This window comes from Syngnathoides biaculeatus, chromosome 19 (assembly GCF_019802595.1).
Source record: "Syngnathoides biaculeatus isolate LvHL_M chromosome 19, ASM1980259v1, whole genome shotgun sequence".
Lineage (NCBI taxonomy): Eukaryota > Metazoa > Chordata > Actinopteri > Syngnathiformes > Syngnathidae > Syngnathoides > Syngnathoides biaculeatus.
In genome coordinates, this window is record NC_084658.1 from 13,297,014 (window position 1) to 13,317,694 (window position 20,681).

Genomic DNA, 20,681 nt, shown 5'->3' on the forward strand with positions numbered 1-20,681 from the left:
CGTGGGCTACACCAAACCCCCGAGTCAATGCGATTAAGGCCGTGTTCCAATTTTCAACAATTAAAAGTCATGATATTGAGCTCATAATTAAAAAAACATTTTTTTTTATGTTAGCATTATTTTTCCGTGCATTTACCGCTTCCTCGTCCACCGCAAAGCTATGCGTGACATGCAGAGAAACCAGTCAAACGGCAACTAAGCCTTAAACCAGTTTTTCCTTTTTTTGTTTTTATTCAACCACACACGTCATCTATTCGCTCGAGAGCCGTCAGACTCGTAAAGACACCCACGCGGCAAAAGCGCACGACGCACAAACGCCCGCGAGCGTAAAAACAGAACGACAAAGTTACATCAAAAACGTTGCAATAAATAGAATGATCTCATTACATATTCTGTTCATAATTCCTTCTGTACAGAGATGATGAATTAGCGGAGATGAGCACGCACGCACTCACACATACACGCACAGGATGAGAACGTAAACAAAAATGACACACGATAATACAGCTTCATGCAGTTGCGCCCCCTTGAGGCATGAAATAAGTCACAAATACAGTACAATTTTTCTCTTTGACCTCCAGCTGCAGTTGCGCATACGCGCCCACGCACAAAAGGGGGAATGTAATGGATTGGAGAACTGACAAAACGACGACGAAAAAAAAAATAGTAATAAAAACAAACGAAAAAATGGAACGTCTATTCTTCCAGAGTGCGGAAGGCGTTCTGCATGTCTTCCAGCAGCTGAGCATACTCGCCCTTTATCTTGGCCTCGCCGTCCTTCACCGGGTCCTGCGTTGACACAACGGCAAGCTTGTGAGTGAATAATCAAACCAGCAAGCTATCGATTACAAATTTGAAGAACGATCATATAAATATCAGATACAGTGGACCCCTGCTCTGAAGAAAAATATTTTTTTAACCTTCAACAATATTGAATAAGTACAGAGCCCCTAAAGGGACATTGAGAAAAAAAACCTTACTGGTTTCTCATTGTAATGAGAAACTTTCTAATTGAAATGTGTACGTTTCTCATTGTAATGAGTAACTAGTCCATTGCATGTGTGCATGTATAAAAGACCCTTATTCTCTATTTAGGAAGCTACCGCTAGTAGGTAAATAAGCTACGACTACTTGAACGCAGGAAGATACCGCTACCAGATAATTAAGCTACGACGAACTACCTGAACGCAGGAACCTAATTATGGCTAATTAGCCGTTTTTCGACACTCTCATTGTAATGAGGAAGTTACTCATGAGTATGTTACTCATTGTAACTCATGAGTAAGTTACTCATTACAATGAGAGTGTTGAAAAACTGCTACCTATGGGTCGTAGCTTATTTACCTGCTAGCGCTAGCTTCCTGCATTCAGGTAGTCGTAGCTTATTTACCTGCTAGCGGCAGCTTCCTGAATTTTTTTTATTTTTTTTTTTTTTACATGCACACATGCATTGGACTAGTTACTAATTACAATGAGAAAGTTTCTCATTGCAATGAGAAAGTTTGTCATTATAATGAGAAACCAGTTAGTTTTGTTTTTTTTCAATGTCCCATGGACAGTAAGTTATGGTAATGTCCTAAAGGGACATGGGAAAAAAAAAAACTAACTGGTTTCTCATTGTAATGAGTAAGTTACTCATTACAATGAGAGTTTTGAAAAACGGCTACCTATGGGTCGTAGCTTATTTACCTGCTAGCGCTAGTTTCCTGCGTTCAGGTAGTCGTAGCTTATTTACCTGCTAGCGGTAGCTTCCTGAATAAGGAATAAGGGTCTTTTATACATGCACACATGCAATGGACTAGTTATTCATTACAATGACAAACTTACTCATTACAATGAGAAACCAGTTACCCTTTCGGGGCTCCATAATTAAGTGGGGCCAAAGCGCCACTATGTAACATACTCGGTCAAAGTACCAATTGTTCCATTGCAACACAAGAGCAAATATCCCTCCCAACCTTAAATTTCATGGAGCTGATCCTGTAGAGGATCTCCCCCAGGTGCTCCCGGATCATGGCCCAGGTGATCTTGTTGTCGCTCTGCGCCGTGGTCTCCACCGCGTGGCGTGACATGTCGTAGAACGCAATCATGTTGGACAGGATTCCCACCGTCTTGTAGAAGGGACAGAATCTGGGGGGGGGGGAAATGATGCTATCGGTCAGTCAATCATTTCAACGATCCGCAACATAGCCTTTACAGTATTTTGTTTGTTTCTGGCATGTACCTAGAGTACTACGTACTGTGTGCACAATTGAATACTATCGAAAATGGGATGTGGAGGTAATCTGACCTGTCGTAAGGTGTGTAGCCGTTCTGCTGCAGGAAGTCATCTTTTATCAGCTTGGCCACCTCCAGAGTGATCTTGTCCGTTTCTGCCAGCGACGCCTACCAACGGCAAAGTTCTTAGCCGAGCGCTTTTCAATACGCCGACGTCGGCAACTTTACCTTCCCGACAAGTTGCACGATCTCGGCCAGGTCCTCCTCCTCCTGCAGGATCTCCTTGGCCTTGGTCCTCAGCGGCACAAATTCGGCGAAGTGCTTGTCGTAGTACTCGTCCAGGGCACGGGTGTACTTGCTGTAGCTGATGAGCCAGTTGACCGAGGGGAAGTGTTTCCTCTGGGCCAGCTTCTTGTCCAGACCCCAGAACACCTGACGCGACAAGATTACCACCACTTCAATCGAGAAGACGTCCCCGGCACGCGGCGGTTGATGACTGCTCGTTACCTGAACGATACCAAGTGTGGCTGAGGTGACGGGATCGGAGAAGTCACCACCAGGGGGCGAGACACTAAAAACAAACATTTTCGACTGCGACACCCTCAGGACGAGTTAGCGTAATTCCCGGCCTCCAGAGCGGACCTGGTGATAAGCCTCACCCGGTACATTTGTGAAGGAAATACTATTTGGTACATATGTAGGCCGCAGCCGTGTAAAAAGTGTCCACATTGAAACACGAGATATTTACAAAGAAAGACAGAGAGTTTAACACTAGCGCTGCCACACGTGCTAATGCTAGCACCACCGCCCTAACGCTGCCATGCTAACACTAGCGCCACCATGCTAACAGAGTCGGTTGAAAAAAAAAATAAACAACATACTGGTTAAAAATTAAAAAATTAAAAAAAAAAAAAAAAAAAAAAAAATCACTGAGGCCCAGCGCTAACAGGGCCGGACCGGTAAAAGTCACTTCCCCGGCACATATATTCCACCGGTCTCACTCTTACCTATTCCGCTCGAGTGCCCCCTTGTGGCCGTTAGAAAAAAAAATGCACAAATTAGCTGCATCACCGCATAAACCGCAGGGTTGAAAGCGTGTGGAAAAAAGTCACGGCTCATAGGCCGGGAAATTACGGTAGATAAAACAAACAAATGATCGGAGCGACGGGACTCACGCTCCAACGATGCTGACGCTGCCCTCCCTCTCGGGGTTGCCCAGGCACTTCACCCTTCCGGCGCGCTCGTAGAAGGAGGCCAGACGGGCGCCCAGGTAGGCCGGGTAGCCGCTGTCTGCGGACGGAACACAGCGCTAGCTTTTTCCGTGCTTGGATGGACTGGCTCCCCCTGGAGGCCATTTCGTGTGTGTAAAACTAAACTTTTGAACAGTGTCAGTACCTAGTGAATTGGATTTTTTTTGTTTGTTTTTTTTTTTTTTTTTTAAAAAAGGCCTTGTCGTCCATATTGATAGATATTGTCCATATAAAAATAAAAAAAATTCACTTACCAGCGGGCATCTCCGCCAGACGCCCCGAAATCTCCCTGAGAGCTTCGGCCCAGCGGGAGGTGGAGTCGGCCATCATGCTGACGTTGTATCCCATGTCTCGGAAGTACTCGGAGAGCGTGATTCCTGCCATACGCAAACCGGATTTAAGCGGGTGCGACTGTTCGGAAAGGGAGTCCGGGTCAGGACGGGCGGGCGGCGGCGTGTACCTGTGTAGATGGAGGCTTCTCGGGCTGCCACAGGCATGTTGGAGGTGTTGGCCACCAGCGCCGTCCTCTTCATGATGCTCTCCGTCTTGCCGTCCACCTCCATGGTCAGCTGTGCGGGGAACGCAAAGAGCAGTCAGCGCTACATACCCTTAATAAGTTGCATATGAAGGGTCGTCCCCCCCACGCCCCCCACTTGAGGACGGCATATTCATTTCTACTCTCTACTTTGACGGTGTATGGCTTTAACAAGCAAGGGCTAGCCTGGTGAGTGACGTGGGCGCCGCTGAAAGATTGCCTGTTTTTCAGCAGCTAGGGTATGAATATGCTTATGAGTCTTTGTTTTCTTGCCCAGCCCCCTCGACTCCCACATGAAATGTGACATTATTTACAGTCACTGTTCTGTTCGCCTCAGTCCCCCACCTCGGGGAAGTCTCGCAGCACTTCCGACATCTCGTTACCACGCTCCCCGCAGCCCACGTAGACGATGACGTCGCTGTTGGAGTACTTGGACAGCGACTGGGAGATGACGGTCTTCCCGCAGCCGAAAGCGCCGGGGATGGCTGTGGTTCCTCCCTGCACGCAGCTGCAACAGAAGAAAGCAGTTCGGAGATCCAAGCGGGGGGGAGCGCCGCGTCTTTCGAGGGAAAAACGGGTAACGGGGCTGACGGGAAAAGGGCGTCCAGGACTCTCTGCCCGGTCAGCAGCGGGTGATTGGCGGGCAGCTTCTCGGTGACGGGCCGCACTTGTCTGACGGGCCACACCTGCACCATGGTGAACTTTTCCTTCACACCCTCAAACTCCAGCTCCATCACCACATCCTGATCCACAGACCCACAACGTTAAGTGTAAATATTATATAGCGGTGCCTTGAGATACAAGCATAATTTGTTCTGCGATACAAGTATAATTTGACCTGGCAATATTTGGGGCACGGTGGGCGTTGGTACTCACGGAGATGTCATAGTTTCCCGGAGGGGCCACGTAGGTGACGGTGCCTCTGTTTTTGGGTGGAAGCATGATCTTGTGCTTGATGAGGGAGTTCTCGTACACCATCCCGTAGATGTCGCCGCCTGTGATGTGACTGCCAACCTAACAGAGAGGAAAAACAAAGAAAAAACACTGACGGATCAATTAATGACCACCTGAGATCTGATTTTAAGTATTGGTACTAAGCCATAAACTATTACCGTAATTCCCGGCCTAGAGAGCGCACCTGGTTATAAGCCTCGTCCAGTACATTTGTAAAGGAAATACTATTTGGTACATAGATACGCCGCAGCTGTGTAAAAGCCGCAAGTGCTCACATTGAAACACAAGATATTTACTCACGCCAACGCTCGCGCCGCCGCGCTAACAGAGCCAGTGAAAAAAAACATACTGGTAAAAATCACTGAGACACGGCAGTAACACGCTAGCGCAATGCTAACAGGGCCAGACAGGTAAAAGTCACTTCCTCGCACATATATTCCACCGGTCTCACTCTCACCTTTTCCGCTCAAGTGCCCCCTTGTGGCCGTTAGAAAAAAATGCACACGCAAAGGTGAAAGCGTGTGAAAAAAGTCGCGGCTTATAGGCCGGAAATTACAATATATCGATTCCGCGCCCACCTACCCGCAGACTCTTGACGGGCGAGAACTCCCACTTGATGTCTCTGTTCAGGGAACCGATGTTGACGCCTCTCGGGATGTAGATGCTCTGCGTGATGTCGTTGATGTCCTTCAGGGGCCGCTGGATGCCGTCGAAGATGGAGCCCATGATCCCCGGGCCCAGCTCCACCGAGAGGGGCTTCCCGGTACGCAGCACCGGGTCGCCGACTGAGACTCCGGCTGGGATGCGAGTTCAGGAAATCACACGCAGACCCTTCCTTTCTTGTTAAATACATTATACACATATATTTAGCGATAACAATATCTCAACAATATCTCCCCAAGTAGCCACAGAGTGTGTATATGGAATACTTTCCATTTGACCCCCAACAAGGATACAAGTCTCTTCATAGACCTGGATGGTTGCCATGTCTCCTTCCAGCCGGATGATCTCTCCCACCAGCTCGCTGTGGCCCACGCGCACCAGTTCGTACATGGCCGCGCCGGCCATGGCGGTCGCCGTCACCACTAGATTGAGAAAAAACAACAACAACAAAAAAAAAAAAAACAGTCTTTAGTAAGATGGTGTATTATGCAAACAATACACGGCCGACGCGGTCACCTGGTCCGGAGACTCCGTGGACGTATCCAAACTGGCTCTCGCGGTCCTCATACCGGATCTTAGGCAGCTTGGATGTGTCCATCTTCACTGGATTCTAACTGGGGTGAAAAGTTGCAATTGATTTCATTGCGCCCCCTGCACTACACACCACTAGAATGATAATAATCAGACAGTCTATGTGCTTTGTTTACATTTGGGATCTGTTTACACCCAAGCACTTCATCCATGCCCTTTAAAATCACTCCTGCTTGGACTGGGAGGCTGCAACGCTACCTGGTAGGACAGCGCCACCAGTAGGCCACTAAAGTAACCGCATAGATCATCTCACACCCAAAAAAAAAAAAGAAACAACTTGAGTGCTTCTTGACAAGACGATAAAGCGGCTTGTTTGACTGATTAATGACATTTTTGGAGTCATTTGTTGTGCACACGTGCAATTAAATTCACTTCTACATGACCCCTCGTGCATTCCACATAAGGACATTGAGCAAGTCCATGACACTCCAGGATCATGTGACAGGGGCACATGACTGACTGGCCAGATAAGGAAGTGGAAAATGAGCATGCAGACTGTGAATGGGGAACTTTGCAATACACAACATTTATATTAAGCAATAACTGTAATGAGGTTCAAAGTTGTACAGCTGGTAATGTGTCTTGCTGGTGGTTAAAGGACAACGTGTGTGTGTGTGTGTGTGTGTGTCTAGGTAAATATTGTGCGTTTAGAATGTTGCACGTAAGTGGCATGGTGCTGGCGTGGAAATGAAAATCTAATTCAAACGATTTAACCCGTTAAACTCGCCTCGTTAGCATGATTTTTTAACAAACAGTGCAACGACAAAAAAAAAAAAAACATGTTTGAACCATCTGCTTCATATCACGCATGCTAGCAATCGTGCCGCCCAGTGTGCAGCGAATACAATTACACTACTGCTTTGACTTTGTGTGAAAAATATGATTGGAAAAAAAAAAAGATTAACACGACGTGAGCGACTCACGGCCTGAGAGGTAACAGGGGATCCCCGGCATTTTGGTGCAATGGCTTATTCATCTTAAAACAACAACATATCGTGAGTGAAACGGCGCGTGTGGCTTATACAGCCGTGTTGGTTTTCTAAGAATATATTGGGCTCACCGTGTGGCTGGGAAGCGGCGGGCTTTGCTGTCGTGATTCGAATGAAAACGATGCGCACTGTGGTGCGTGACAGCAAGCAGGCTGAGGTCAGCTGACTTCATTCACTTGGGCGGAAGCTGCCGCCGCTCGGGCCGCCATTTTGGATCCTCCCCCGGAACTGCACGAAGATGTTGATTAAAAAGACGAGTCCCCTCTCGGAATATATATATTTTTTGAACCTTAAAACAAAATTTACATTTTTAAACAATTATATATAAAGTATATACAATTATTTAGTATTTGGAACCAACAACCAAGTGCCTATTCAAAATTAGCTACGACAAATCGAGCACTCGGTTACATTATGAGGTGGCTGTCTTAATATGACTGCCATCTATGCATGACGCTTGAGCCAAGATGGAGTCGCTCGAGAAATTAAAAGTGTAGTTAATGGCTTCGGGTTTCATTTTATTCCTAAATATATCTATCGAGCAGTGGAAATGGAAAGATTGGGGCAGGTGTGACATCCCCCATAAGTTCAAGATCTTATTTCTTTTGCTTGTATTGTCCGTGTTTATATGTACTGTAACACATTCATTGGTAAAAACCTGACCCTACCTCCACTCTCTCTGCTCACCACGCATACCACAACTCCCATTCTTCATTCCAGCATGTTATTAACCTGTTTTTCCCTTCAATTTCCACACTACATTTTGACGATTGTCCTTCAAACATAATATAACAACCTGCAACGCGGTAAAAATTACCACATTCCTTCCAACACATCTTTTAATGACCCCTTACGATAATGTACATGTCATTACGTATTTATAACTATGCAACTGCAATATACAAATATGTAATCAATAAACAGTTTATTTAAAAGAATATTTGCTTGTATTTTTGTGTTTATTTCACTATTCAAATTCTCCTACATCCTGACAGATCAAATTCAGGGCGGAAGTACTTCAACCACGACAAGTGCGCATGCGCGGGGTCGAGGGTTGACAGCCTCCTCACAATCGTGGAAAGCGGTGCGGCAACGGCGGCTAAGCTAACCCTAGCAAAGACCTACATGTGGAGGGTAAAACGGGAGGGCATCCCCGACCCCAACTCTTGCCACATCTCCCCGTCTCCGCCCGCTACGACGCCAAAAGTCGAGACCCGGTGAACAATAGCATCCGTTTTACGATGAAAGGGTGAGTGTCCGCTTCTTAAGGCGCCAGTGAAACTTGTTCGCCGCTGCGTTTTGCCACCGGGGGAGGAGACGGGCTAGCCTAGCCAACTACGTAGCTTAGCCAGCTAAGCTATTTTTAAACTCGGTACACGAGCCGAGGTGGGGGTGAAAAAATATATAAAAAGCCTGCGACAGCGCCGTGGATGGCCGAACGCCATCGGCGGTGGCCCGCCGATTTCAAGCCGCTGCGAGTGGAACACTCGGCAACGGATGCTAACGAGTGAGCCAACGTAGAACTACGAATGTGTGTGTGTGTGTTATTTTTTTTTTTAACTCTCCCACCGTGGCTGCGATTAAACAGAGGTTAAAGTAGACGTCGGGATGCTCAGTTAGTCACATATAAATGCGGAAACCCAACTAGTTTGAGTAATATTGTAAAAGTGACAAGTCAAACGGTAATTTTAGAGTTAGGAATGTAGTCCCTGAATGTCATGTCAGTTATGACAAGCATACATTTTGCGACAAGAATGTTCGCCAAGCTTCAGCACTGGTACCGTAGTGGGTAGCAAGTGTGCTTCACAGCTCTCTAGTGTGGGGGTTCGAATCTCAGTGGTGTGGATGTCACGGTTTACTTTGCCTTTCACTCCCTTTGAAGTCGACCGTGAAAGGGTCGAGATCACCCCAGAGACACTAATGAGGACAAATGCTATCGAAAATGGATGAATGGGTTCAGCCTGCTCTTCCTCACCTTTCTCTTGCATTGTCAATGGAATTGCATGTGTGTGCGCGCGACACAATAATGAACGCTCACACTAAGGCTTTGTGTGCTCCATGTATTCATACTCGAGCTGTTGTTTGTTTCGAGAAAACAACATTCGTACTTATTAAAAGCTGAGCATTGATTAACTGCGCGGGGACAGTTAATGGTAAAACAACAATAAAGCAAAACTCCTCACCGCTTTAAGATGACTGTTGGTGTGGTTGCCTGTTCCCGTTTCTTGTGAGATTTTCCCTGACGTCGCACACTTTGACCGCTTCGCTCTTGTTCCAGTAGCCGGATCGAGCTGGGTGACGTGACGCCCCACAACATCAAGCAGCTGAAGCGCCTCAACCAGGTCATCTTCCCGGTCAGCTACAACGACAAGTTTTACAAGGACGTGCTCGAGGTGGGCGAGCTCGCGAAGCTCGGTAAGTGACGGCATAAATTGACTTTTTTTCATTTTTGAAAAAAGTTTTTGAATGCATGTTTTTTTTTAAATATATTTATTGATAATGGTATACTAAAACCTCACCATTTGGACTACCCACCGATGTTCAATTTGGAAAATTAATTTTTTTGTCTCGCAGCATATTTCAACGACATCGCGGTCGGGGCCGTGTGCTGCCGAGTGGACCACTCTCAGAACCAAAAGCGATTGTACATCATGACGCTGGGCTGTCTCGCGCCCTACCGGAGACTCGGCATTGGTGAGCCGTTCATTTTTTTTTTTTTATGTATTTGTATTTATAATTTGTAAAATTATATGTTTGGGACATTTGTAGGTACAAAGATGCTGAACCACGTGCTCAACATCTGCGAGAAGGATGGCACTTTCGACAACATTTACCTGTAAGTTTCCGACGTTTGCCCATGTAACAGAGATTGAATTCACGTTGTCATCATAAAATGTATTAAAATTATTAAAGATGAAGTAAAACTAGTCAGAACTGTGTGGCAGACAATTTGGAAAAAAACACTGAAAATGTCTGTCTTCGGCACAATTTTTTTTTTTTTTTATATATATAACGCAGTTAAATGGTGATCTGTAGTTATTTCTAAAAGTGTAAATACGGGGCAATCATAACATTTTGAAAACTTAAAATATGAGTCCGAACAACCGAAACAAAATTGCCAAACTTCAGACGTAAAAATGTAGACAGTGAAATTTCTATCAAATAGGCTACTGCACTTAGAAGTTATACTTTAGAAATAAGTACACAAGTAATTATATATATATATCCCAGAGAAAACGACTAATCTTTTTTTTAATAATCGTTGCAACAGTCACGTGCAGATCAGCAACGAGTCGGCCATCGACTTTTACCAGAAGTTCGGCTTCGAGATCATCGAGACCAAGAAGAACTACTACAAGAGGATAGAACCGGCCGACGCGCACGTCCTGCAGAAGAGCCTGCGCAGCCCGAGCGCGCCGCCCAGCAGAGAGCTTCAGAAGATGGAGTAGGACGGCCGTGTCGGAGGCGGCGGGCGGGGCCTCGCCCGCTTGTTTTTTTTTTTTGTTTTTTTTTTGGGGGGGGGAGAGAAACCAGCACACCTGACCTGCGGTTAAAAGAACTGTGACATAGGCCCTCACCCCTACAAAGACACTTTTCAAAGACAAAATTGGGGAAGGAAAAAAAAAAAATCAAAATTACTTGACAATTGAGTTGCTTTGGACTGTTTTTTTTTTTTTTTAATCCCCCCCCCACATTACTCATGCAGTTAATTGACAGTGTCCCAAAAAGTACTCCTCCAATTGACAACTCGAGTGCGGTGTTTGCGATGCATAGTTTGTGTTTGACTTGGTTTTGATTGCAGGTCTAAAAGCTAAATGGGAGGGGGTGGGGGGCTGTCTTCAATAGTTATGGTTTTGAAATGGTTTAAAAGACCAACCCATCGCGTTGGCGTGGCCGAACCGGATCGTTTGCGTGGGTTGATGGGGCGAGCAGTTGGGCCACGAGGAGCAGTTAACAAGGTGGTGGTGGCGGCGCGCTTAGAATTCATTTTTAAACCAATTTGGCTGTGTTTTTTTTTTTTTTAAAGTTGGTTTTATTTCACATTACGGAGGTTAAGTGTTCTCAGAGGTTCTCCTGGGTTTTGCAAAAGAAAATGGTATTGAATGTCAACGCGTTCTTCTCCGGAGTGGGAATGCGAGATCTTTTGGGACGGAGCGCGTCTCGGGGTGACACGGCGTAGCCGGTCCTCCCGACGACTTCCCGCCGGGCGTCGACCGCCGGAAGCGGTCCGCTTGCGCGCGTGCTTACACGCGTGTTCCACCCAGAGGAAGCTCTGACTCCGAATGCATGCGAGGAGACTTGTGTCCTCTCCATATTGTAGTATAAGCATGGTTTCTTTCTTTGAAGAGTTTATCTTTTTCCGGAGCTCTATATTGTATGACTTTTTAATGGCAAAATAAATGAATAACTATTTGCAGTAAAGAGGCTCTCTGTTGTCACTTGTACGATACAAATATGATAAATGATTTGCTGAGATCATGATGAAATCTCTGGATTTATAGAAATTAAGCAGTCACTGTTGTATGATAGCATCACAAGAAGCACACCAAAAAAAAGTCCAAGGCAAGTTAGTTATTAAAAAAACTATTAAAATAATCTAAAAATATTTTATATTTATGAAAAAAATATTCCAACAAGATGCTAACCAAAAAAATATATAAATACCGAGCCGATTTTAGGGTGAGTATAAACTTAAGACCACGGGTGTCCGAAGGCAGCAAGGTAGTTGAGCTACTCGCATCGGTACGGAGCCCCACGCGCAATTTTGATTGGCTGCGTCGCCCGTGCTCTCGAGTGCGATTGGCCGTCAGCGCCCGAGCCCCCGCCTCATTTTGCAGCTAGGATTGTTTTGGGAGGTGGGCTGAACTAGCATGCTAGGCAGCTAGCAAACAGTTAGCTTCTCTCACCTCTCTCTCAGTTTGTCGGAGGTGCAGACACTCATTAAAAATGTCCAAACTACAGGTGAGTGAGAACATATGCTCTCATTTTTGTGTTTCGTTGGCGGAGCCGCGACGAAACTGGGCTCGTTTTTTACTTTAAAAGTAAGCTAGGCAAACTATTAGCGAGCTAGCCGGAATAAGCATAGATTGCTTATTACTTTGTCTTTGAAGAACCGGCGTGATTAGTAAATAAAGCTACTGCACTATATTCAACTTTTTTTTGGTTTGTTTTTTTTGCACAGGGGCCACAAACCCATGCATATGCTGCAGTGCTAGCTCAAAAGCATGACGTTGTAGCAGTAGCACTGTGTAAATTTTAATGAAGCAACGTTTTTTTTCCCCCTTAACCACCCCGAGAGAATTACCTCCAATTTACAATCTTTTCAACGTGTTATATCTACATCTGTTGTCGCGGATATTGTTTTATTTATGTTTGCATCGCAGGACGGCCACAGGAAGGATCTCAGGTCAACCTGGTGAGTTTATTGACGAGCCTGGTGTCAGCTGATTTTGGGAAAGGATGCCAGAGATGACTGAAACCGAGACAACCGGTCGAAAACCAAAGTAAGCATACTTGAACCATCTTACTTGAGGCATATTTGTTGTTAAAAAAAAAATTATATCTTTTCCAATTCTTTTTCAGAAAGAAGAAAAACAAAGAATCGCACAATGCAGGTAAGATATCTGCTTGAACATCACGCGCGTTTACGTTGTGGTCACTTCATTTTCTCTCTGTCTATTCAGTTGAGAGGCACCGGAAAGAGAAGATAAACGCGGGAATTAACCGCATTGGCAACCTCTTGCCGTGTTCACAAGCACTTAAACAGGTAAGATGCATTCAACTATGGTCGTCCGTGATTCCCCGGCTCGCAGTTCCGGGTCTGAATCTCACTCCAGAATTTCTTGTGTGGAGTAAGCATGTTCTTCAAATGCTTGTGTTGGTTTTTGCCCAAGTAGTCCAGCTTCCGCTCACCCCCTGTTTGTCTATGCAGAGCAAGAACATGATCCTGGACCAGGCCTTTCGATACATCAACGAACTGAAGAAGCAAAACGACGCAATGCTCCTGGAAGGCGGCGATAAAGTCCAAGGTAACGACAGAATCAAACGAATTCTCATGGTGATATTCCTGTTATGAGCAATGATCAGGAATCTATTTTTGTTTTCTTCGCCAATTTAATTTTGCGACACCGCACGTGACCTCTGGTCCTGTACGTTCTTGGCTTCTGCAGCGGAGGAGATTCGCCGACTGCGGCGTCAGTGTGAGGAGCTTCGCAAGGAGAGCGCGCACTACATCGAGCTCCTCAAAGCCCACGACATCAATCTCCTAGAAGACCCCACGGTCCACTGGAAGGGCAAGCAGCGCTGTGCCAAAGTGGCCAAAGTGACTCCCACTCATCAGCTGCCCAAGGGAATAATCGTCTATTCCAACGGGAACGTGATGTGCCCCGCGGGAAAAGATTCGAGCCCCGGGAAGCAGCCCTCGGAAACCGTAGTCCTTCAGCCGCCCTCGGAAGTGAGCGCAAGCGTGCAGGTGAATGGAGCCTTGCTACAAGTTACTTCCTCCGCTACTTCGCTTCGCTCCACCTCGACTGTCCCGCAGTCGACAGCCGGCCTTGCAGTGGTGGAGCGGTCTCCGCCTCAGCCGCCTTCCATGTCCTACATCACCCTTCAGCTCCCAGCCGTAAACGCCGTCCCCGCCCAGACAGACGCAGCTGCTACATCAGCGTCTCAACTTCCGTCCCCAGTCTCCTGTCTAGGCACGTTAAATCAGACGGTAAGGGAAGCCACCCCCAGGACCGCAAGTTACAATGCTATACCCAACAGCCAAGCCCTTCTCAGGGCAGGGGCGGCCGGTAGCACGCAAACCACGTGGACGACGCTGCAGATGGCAGGCAACACAGTGCAGCCTGTCAGCCAGAGTCTAGGCAGCACCACCCAAGCTGTCCACCAGGTGACAGTGTGTCCCGTGAGCGCCAAACCCTCCATTCAGCCGATTCACATCCAGATGCAGCCTCCTGTGCCTGTACATCGTGCCCCCATTACCGCACATATTCAGGCAAGGCCGCAACAGCTCCAACCTACAATCCCAGTCCTCGCCTCGCAACCTCAGTGCGCCGTGCTCCCGCAGTCGGCCGCCGTGCCCCAGCCTGCAATTGTTTCTCAGCCCCAGTCAGCTGTGCTTCAGCCGGCGTCGCTCGTTCCCCACCCTCCCGCGGCTCTCGTCCCTCAAGCTCAACAACAGGCCACCGTGCTGCCCCTCCTCCAGACCATGCAGGTACTGCAGGTCAACCCGAGCAGCGCAACGGCCTCGGCACCCCAGAACAGCAACAACCCCAGCGTGGTCATTCTGCAGCAGGCTAATTCCTGCCAGAGCCAGCCTGTCATGAGAGAAGAAGTGAGCAACCTGACGCCTTGTCAGCATATTGTCATCATCCAGGCTCCCAACCAAGCCGCACCCGCCCCTCAGAATCCTAAGGTTGGCTTGGTGCCTTCTGCCCCTACTGCTGCTGTGCCTGCTTCTATGCCCGCCACCCAAACCCCCAACAGTTCAACGTCGACGTTGCAGAGTGTGGGTGGGAAGCAGTTGGTGCACATTCTCCCACGTCCGGCGCAGCCTCCGGTGAGCAGTCAATGTCAGGCGAGCCAGGCATCCGCCGGAGTCCAGACAACCCCGCAGACTATCACTGTGAATGGGCAGGTGTTCGCCTTACAGCCCATGAAGACATCAGACAAAACCGCTTCCCAAAGTACAATCCAACTGGTCCAGCCTACCACCAGCGAGGAACCTAATACCAATGTGGCTCTTAACAGTCTCGGAGCCCTCAGTAGTCTGAACCAGAGCATCTCTCAGGGCCTTCCGCTGAGCATTTCGAGCCAGACCAACAACAACGGTGGTCCGCCTCCGGCCGCTCCATCTGGAGTGGTCCAGCAGAAACGACAGCCTCCTGTTCCTGTGACTGTCCCTGGAGCCACAGTGGTCGTGCCTGTCCAGCAACTACAGGTGCCTCGCTTGAGCCCGGTCAAATCTGGACTAGCGACGAGTGCGCCAAAGCCTGCCGGAAAGAGGCTCCGGATGGCCCTTCAGACTAAGCGATCGGCAGCCAAAATGACCAAAGCATCTAAGAGGAGGGCGCTCAGCCAGGCTAGTTCAGAAGAAAATCAGAGAGCATCTCAGGCCTCAGACATTCCTCCCGTCGCCGCCACGACGGCATCTAGCCAAACTACACAAAGCGTCACTTCTACACAAAGCTCAGCGAAAACTGTTGTCTGCGTTACATCCAGTGGTCCGACCGTATTTAGTCAGCCCAGGCCGCAGAGTGTCGGCTCCGCCGGCGCAAATCCCAATGATGTTATTTTGAGTCAAGTTAACGCGGGTGTTGTGCCGACCACAATTGCAACCGTCAGCGTGACATCGGTCACGCCTTCAGTGAGTGGAGCCTCGGCCACTAATGACAAAGCGGCTGAAGCTTCAAACGGCAGCTCGGCGGCAAGCGAGCCTGTAGAATCAGGCGTGAAGCAACCAGCCACCGGTGCAGAGACTCTCACAACACAAAGCAACTCGGCTATTTCCTCTACGGTGTCGAAGTCGAGTAGAACTGTTGTTACTGCTGTAGGCGCCTGTGATGTAGTGAACAGTTTAACCACAGCGCCCACTGCATGTCATACTTCAGTCTGCACCACAGTAACAGTCCCCGCAACTCAGAGTATGCAATCAGTATCTTGCCCTCAGCCACCCAACGACATAAATCCTGTGCCTTGTAGTAAAAATGAGCCCACTCCTTTGTCCACCGAATCCACACCTACGACCGCCCTGTCGTCTGTTAGCACCAATACAACAAGAGTGCAGACGCAGCAACCTGACCCGAAGGTGCCGACTGAAGTGAAACCTCCTCAGCCACCAGGGAAAATTAGACCGGTCCAAGGAGAGAGACCTGCTACCACCTTAGCAGTGTCAACATCTAATACAACACCAAAGAAAGACTTTGTGCTTTCTCAGAGGTTGTACACTAACCTAGATGATCAAAATATTGAGCCCCCGGTGACGGATTCACCCATGTCCTCAGCGGCGGGGGGAGGCAGAGGCTTCTCTGTGGCCTCCATGCTCCCGCAGGGTCAGGGCATGAACGCCTCCTCCGGCTCCTTTGGAACGTTTACCTTCACGACCGAGCAGGCCGAGATGCTAGCGCTGGCCATGCTAGAACAGGACAGTCCTGGGAGGAGGGCCGGAAGCTATGTCGGGAACGAGGCAACTCCACCCTCGTGGCAACCCCCGAAAGGGTCTGTTAGTAAAGAAAAAGCTCCCAATGTGCAGCAGGTGAAAGTGACCAAGCCTGTAGACACAGTAACCGTTAAACCTCCAGTTCAGACGTCAGTCAGAGAAGGAGGCGATGGGACAGCTAGTGCGAGCGGCGGGAGCAGGCATCCACAGAATCCGGCTCATCTCATCACATACTCACAGTCTCACTCCCTCTCCCAGGTCCAGACTCAGAGCTCAGGCCAAAGTGGGACTGTCGCCAGCTTGAGTGTCAACAACCTGATTAGGCCCAGCTCCTCTCAGCAACCATACTCAGGTTCTCCCAGTCTCTCAGGCCAACACTGCTCAGTGTCCTCGCCTGCTGCCGCCTCGGTCCACATTTCCCAACCCTCCAACAATGCCCTCTCGCCGTGCTCAGGTGCAGCCCAGCTGAATGAGTTTGCCCCCATGAAAACCGCTTTAATGATGGCTCGGGCTGAGCGACAAGTCAAGATCCTCTCCAAACGGCAGGCCCAGGAAGAGGCCATGCTCACCACAGGGAAGCGACCCAAGCCGTGCCCTCCGCCGGCCCCCACTGTGGGGCACATGGATGTGAAAGGAGCGGACCACAACCAGATGATGGTAGGACAACTGCCTCCCTCGTCGTCTGCCATGGCGAGGATTAATCCCGAAGGCTCCCTCTTCTCCACAAACTCCTTCATGAGCACCGTAGTTCGAGCCACGGATGCCCACTGCCCCCCTGAGCAGAACCAGCCGGGGGTGCTCCACCCACCCCAAGGGCATCCGCAACATCCCACTGCCCACCCAGGCCAGCACTTGGGTGGAAACCTTTACATGAAACAGCATCTTCAAGAGCAACAGCGACACCACCTGTACCATTTGCAACATCACCTGACTCAGCCGGACCCCGCGCAGCGCCACTCATTACACCAGAGGGCGCTCCAGCAGGAGCAGCACGCTCAGAAGAAGAGGGGGCTGGTCAGAGGCGGCCAGACCAGTTCACCCGCTGCCATGCAACAGAAGCAGCATCACCTGGAAAAGTCCGGAGTGCAGCAGCAGCAGCAGCGCTCTCATCCGCAACAGGCCCCACATCAACAACACACGCAGCAACAACAACAGCCCGCCCAGCAGCATCCGCAGCAGTCCCACCAACAGTCGCAACAGCATCAGCCGGGGCAACACCAACAGTCGCAACACCAACAGCACCAGGCGCCCACGCATCAAACACAGCAGCAGCAGCACCAACAACAACAACATCATCAACAGCTGCAGCAGCAGAATTCCCACAGCAGGCACCAGCAGCATCTCCAACAACAGATACAACAGCAACACTTTAGACACCAGGAGAAGAGCTGCGAGGCCCAAGCTGCAGGAGCCAGAGTCCACCACAACAACCACCTGGCTCAGCAGGACCACCTCAAGGTCAGTCCTCGATTTTTATCAAGCATCAACTTTCTGGAACGTTCCGCAAAGTCCAGCCCAGCAGTACCGGGGTTCCTTGCTTCATGACAAAGTTCCGTTTCTAAGCATAGACTTAGCTTGCGATAATCAATAATCACTGGATTGGTCATTTTTACAGTTGGAAAAATTACACTAGTGAATTTATCACGGCACCAAGAATAAACAAACTTGATCTGATATCCCCCCCCCCCCTTGAATTCTCCAGTGGAGGGGAACCCTAATAGATCAGGATTGCAAAAAGATAATATTTTTGACAATCGTACTCTGTAATTCCTACTGCATCAATATTACTGGTCACCACGTGGTGGCAGTGATGCTCACTTGTCCTAAAGCAGAGGCCGGATTAAGTACAAGTACAGAAAATTGATGTTTTTTTTTTTCCAGACCCAGATTAGAAATATGGTTCCCAATTTACAAAAAAAACTGAATGTAAATACCCTAACACTGACGCACTTTACATAAAATAAAAAGGATAATTATGCTTGATAATCGGCGACCCGAGGTATGAGGTCTTGAGACATTCTTGTCCCTCTACCCATCACGGACCTGTTGACTAAATTTCATATTAATAAGTGAAACGTTTTGTGTCTCCCTTCAGCCTGGTCAGGACCACACTGCCATGCAGAGAATGATGACTTCGCGGAATCTGGATCAGCAGCAGCAGCAGCTCATTTCCCCACCCAGCAATTCGGCGTCTCGTTCTTCCGACCTGTCGTGCGCGCCGTCCCGTCAGGAGCGCCACCGCGTCTCCAGCTACTCTGCCGAGGCGCTCATCGGTAAGAGCCCCACGAGCGGCGATCAGCAGCAGCGGATGGCGCACCACCTCCAGCCGGGCCGGGGCGGCCCCGCCTCCGCCGCGCCCGAGCAGGGTGACCCGCGGGGCTACATGGATGCGCCGGGGAGAGGTAAAGCCAACGTGGCGCACAACCCACAGGGCAGGCTTACCTCGGACCATCCGCCGTCAGCCGACATTCAACACGTGACGGAGTGTCCGCCCTTCAAATCCATGGCTGCGGGACCGGTGGCGCATCAGCTCGGTGGCTTCGAGGCTCAGGTTTCCCGCGGGAGCGACATGACCCCCAAGTCGCAGAGGGCCCAGCAGCAGGGAACTTTCAGAATGGGGATCGGCCCTCCGGGGGACGGGAGGAACCGCGGCACCTACCCGAGCGTTCACCTCGGCCCGCAGGGAGCGCACGTCGGCCCCTCGCTTCTACGCGAGCAAGAAGCGTGCCACCAGACCTTTATGCAGAGCCTTCTGTCCCCAGAGGGGAACCACCAGAGGGTGGCGCAGTGCTGCCCGCCTGTCAGCATGGAGTACAGCTGCGGGCCCGGAAGCTCCTCAGCGGACATCCAGGCCAAGGCGTCCAGCCCCGGCCAGAAACCCTCGGCAATGAACAAAAGCCACATTTCTCAGGTCAACAGTAATATGCACGGCGGGGTCCGAGCAGCCCACCTTTCCGGCCCGCACGGCGGCTCTGAGCCGGGCCGCCCCTCGGCCCCCTCCAGGCCCCCCGTCAGCCAGCACTCTCGCCACGCCCAGCCCGCCAAGCTGAGACCGGGCGAGCGCCCCCGGTCGGGAACGTTGCGACCGGGCAACCCCTTCGAGCCCGAGGGCCATCTGGCGCTCCCGTCCGGAGGCGGCGTGCTGCTGGGCAGGCCCCAGTCGGGCGCCGAGGCGCGGCGCAGCGCCATTGTTCGCTTCATGGCGGACGGCGCCCAGGTGCCCGGCGACAACAACCTGGTTCCCGAGCAGCACCTGGCGCAGAATTTCGGCTTCCCGTTCATCCCGGAGGGGGGCATGAACCCCCCCATCAACGCCAACTCCACTTTCATCCCGCCCGTCAGTCAGCCCAACGCCTCCCGCACGCCCTCCCTGCTCCCCGTCGAGCCCCAGAACACCTTACCCTCCTTTTACCCGTCCTACTCGCCGGCCGCCCACCCCAGCCTACCGGGCGACGTCACCTTGCAATACTTCTCCAACCAGATGTTCACGAGTCCGAGCGCCGACAAGTCCAGCGCCCCGCCGCCCCTCAACAACCGCTTCGGCTCCATCCTGTCCCCGCCGCGCCCCGTTGGATTCGCGCAGGCCAGCTTCCCGCTTCTGCCCGACATGCCCCCCATGCCCATCGCCAATTCGTCGGGCATCACGCCGCACATCTCCAACTTCAGCCTCACCTCGCTCTTCCCGGAGATCGCCGCCGGGATGCCCGCCGACGGCTCGGCCATGCCCATGTCGCCGCTGCTGTCGCTCGCCAACGCGTCCGCCGCCGACTCGGGGAAGCAACCCAACAGGCCCGCCCACAACATCAGCCACATCCTGGGGCACGACGGCAGCTCGGCCGTGTGACGTCCGACTTCGCCGGCGTCTTTCTAACAAAAACTGACCGCACTGTAGATGGAACTCAACATTTCTGCTAATGGGGCTACTGTTTACGCAACTGTTTCCGTCACATTTGTTGCGATTATAATTTCAATGTTTTTTTTTTTTTTTTTTTTTGTTTGTTTTCCCCGAGGATGTTTTATGGGCAACATAAAACAATACAGTGTACGTTTATAACAAGAATTGTTTTACACCGGGTTGTCTGAGAAGAAGAAAACTGCAGCGTTGATGTAATTAACTAACTTATATCAGGTTTTACTGTACAGAATCAGGACTGTTTTGTAAATACACGCGTTTCATATCAGAAGGTTAGATTGTGTATTTGTACATAGACAAAGAGTGAATTAATAAAGTTTATAATGGAGCGTTTAAAAAAAACTGAAAATCTCTCTTGTTTTAAATAGAATTTGTTTTAAAAAGTAATTTGAATCAGGATTTTTTTTGT

General features: G+C 49.7%; 3 protein-coding genes across 8 annotated transcripts; 2 read left to right on the forward strand and 1 right to left on the reverse strand.

Moving 5' to 3' along the window:
* Window positions 1-119: 119 nt before the first annotated feature.
* Window positions 120-9,516, reverse strand: atp6v1ab (ATPase H+ transporting V1 subunit Ab). 4 transcript variants are annotated; one of them, XM_061805045.1, is made up of 16 exons: window positions 9,383-9,516; window positions 7,271-7,427; window positions 6,136-6,233; window positions 5,913-6,041; window positions 5,539-5,753; window positions 4,879-5,016; window positions 4,594-4,745; window positions 4,348-4,510; window positions 3,928-4,036; window positions 3,722-3,844; window positions 3,393-3,507; window positions 2,725-2,788; window positions 2,446-2,649; window positions 2,291-2,385; window positions 1,959-2,130; window positions 123-789 (listed from the first exon to the last, which is right to left on the reverse strand). In XM_061805045.1, the coding sequence occupies exons 3-16, from the start codon at window positions 6,215-6,217 to the stop codon at window positions 697-699; spliced, it is 1,854 nt and encodes a 617-aa protein (XP_061661029.1). In that variant the 5' UTR covers window positions 6,218-6,233; window positions 7,271-7,427; window positions 9,383-9,516; the 3' UTR covers window positions 123-696. The 4 variants fall into 4 exon arrangements, with proteins under 4 accessions (XP_061661031.1, XP_061661030.1, XP_061661029.1 ...); XM_061805046.1 differs by lacking the exon at window positions 9,383-9,516 and having other exon boundaries at window positions 121-789; window positions 6,136-6,229; window positions 7,271-7,431; XM_061805044.1 differs by lacking the exon at window positions 9,383-9,516 and having other exon boundaries at window positions 7,271-7,430.
* On the forward strand, window positions 8,213-11,621 carry naa50 (N-alpha-acetyltransferase 50, NatE catalytic subunit). Of its 2 annotated transcripts, none has more exons than XM_061805049.1 (5): window positions 8,213-8,448; window positions 9,481-9,614; window positions 9,774-9,893; window positions 9,969-10,035; window positions 10,471-11,621. In XM_061805049.1, the coding sequence occupies exons 1-5, from the start codon at window positions 8,441-8,443 to the stop codon at window positions 10,646-10,648; spliced, it is 507 nt and encodes a 168-aa protein (XP_061661033.1). In that variant the 5' UTR covers window positions 8,213-8,440; the 3' UTR covers window positions 10,649-11,621. The 2 variants fall into 2 exon arrangements, with proteins under 2 accessions (XP_061661033.1, XP_061661032.1); XM_061805048.1 differs by having other exon boundaries at window positions 8,214-8,448; window positions 9,478-9,614.
* A 403-nt stretch (window positions 11,622-12,024) lies between these two features.
* LOC133492842 (basic helix-loop-helix domain-containing protein USF3) lies at window positions 12,025-20,662 on the forward strand. 2 transcript variants are annotated; one of them, XM_061805606.1, is made up of 7 exons: window positions 12,025-12,161; window positions 12,584-12,703; window positions 12,783-12,814; window positions 12,884-12,966; window positions 13,132-13,228; window positions 13,370-17,817; window positions 18,455-20,662. In XM_061805606.1, the coding sequence occupies exons 2-7, from the start codon at window positions 12,660-12,662 to the stop codon at window positions 20,201-20,203; spliced, it is 6,453 nt and encodes a 2,150-aa protein (XP_061661590.1). In that variant the 5' UTR covers window positions 12,025-12,161; window positions 12,584-12,659; the 3' UTR covers window positions 20,204-20,662. The 2 variants fall into 2 exon arrangements, with proteins under 2 accessions (XP_061661590.1, XP_061661591.1); XM_061805607.1 differs by lacking the exon at window positions 12,025-12,161 and adding an exon at window positions 12,185-12,241.
* Window positions 20,663-20,681: the final 19 nt, after the last annotated feature.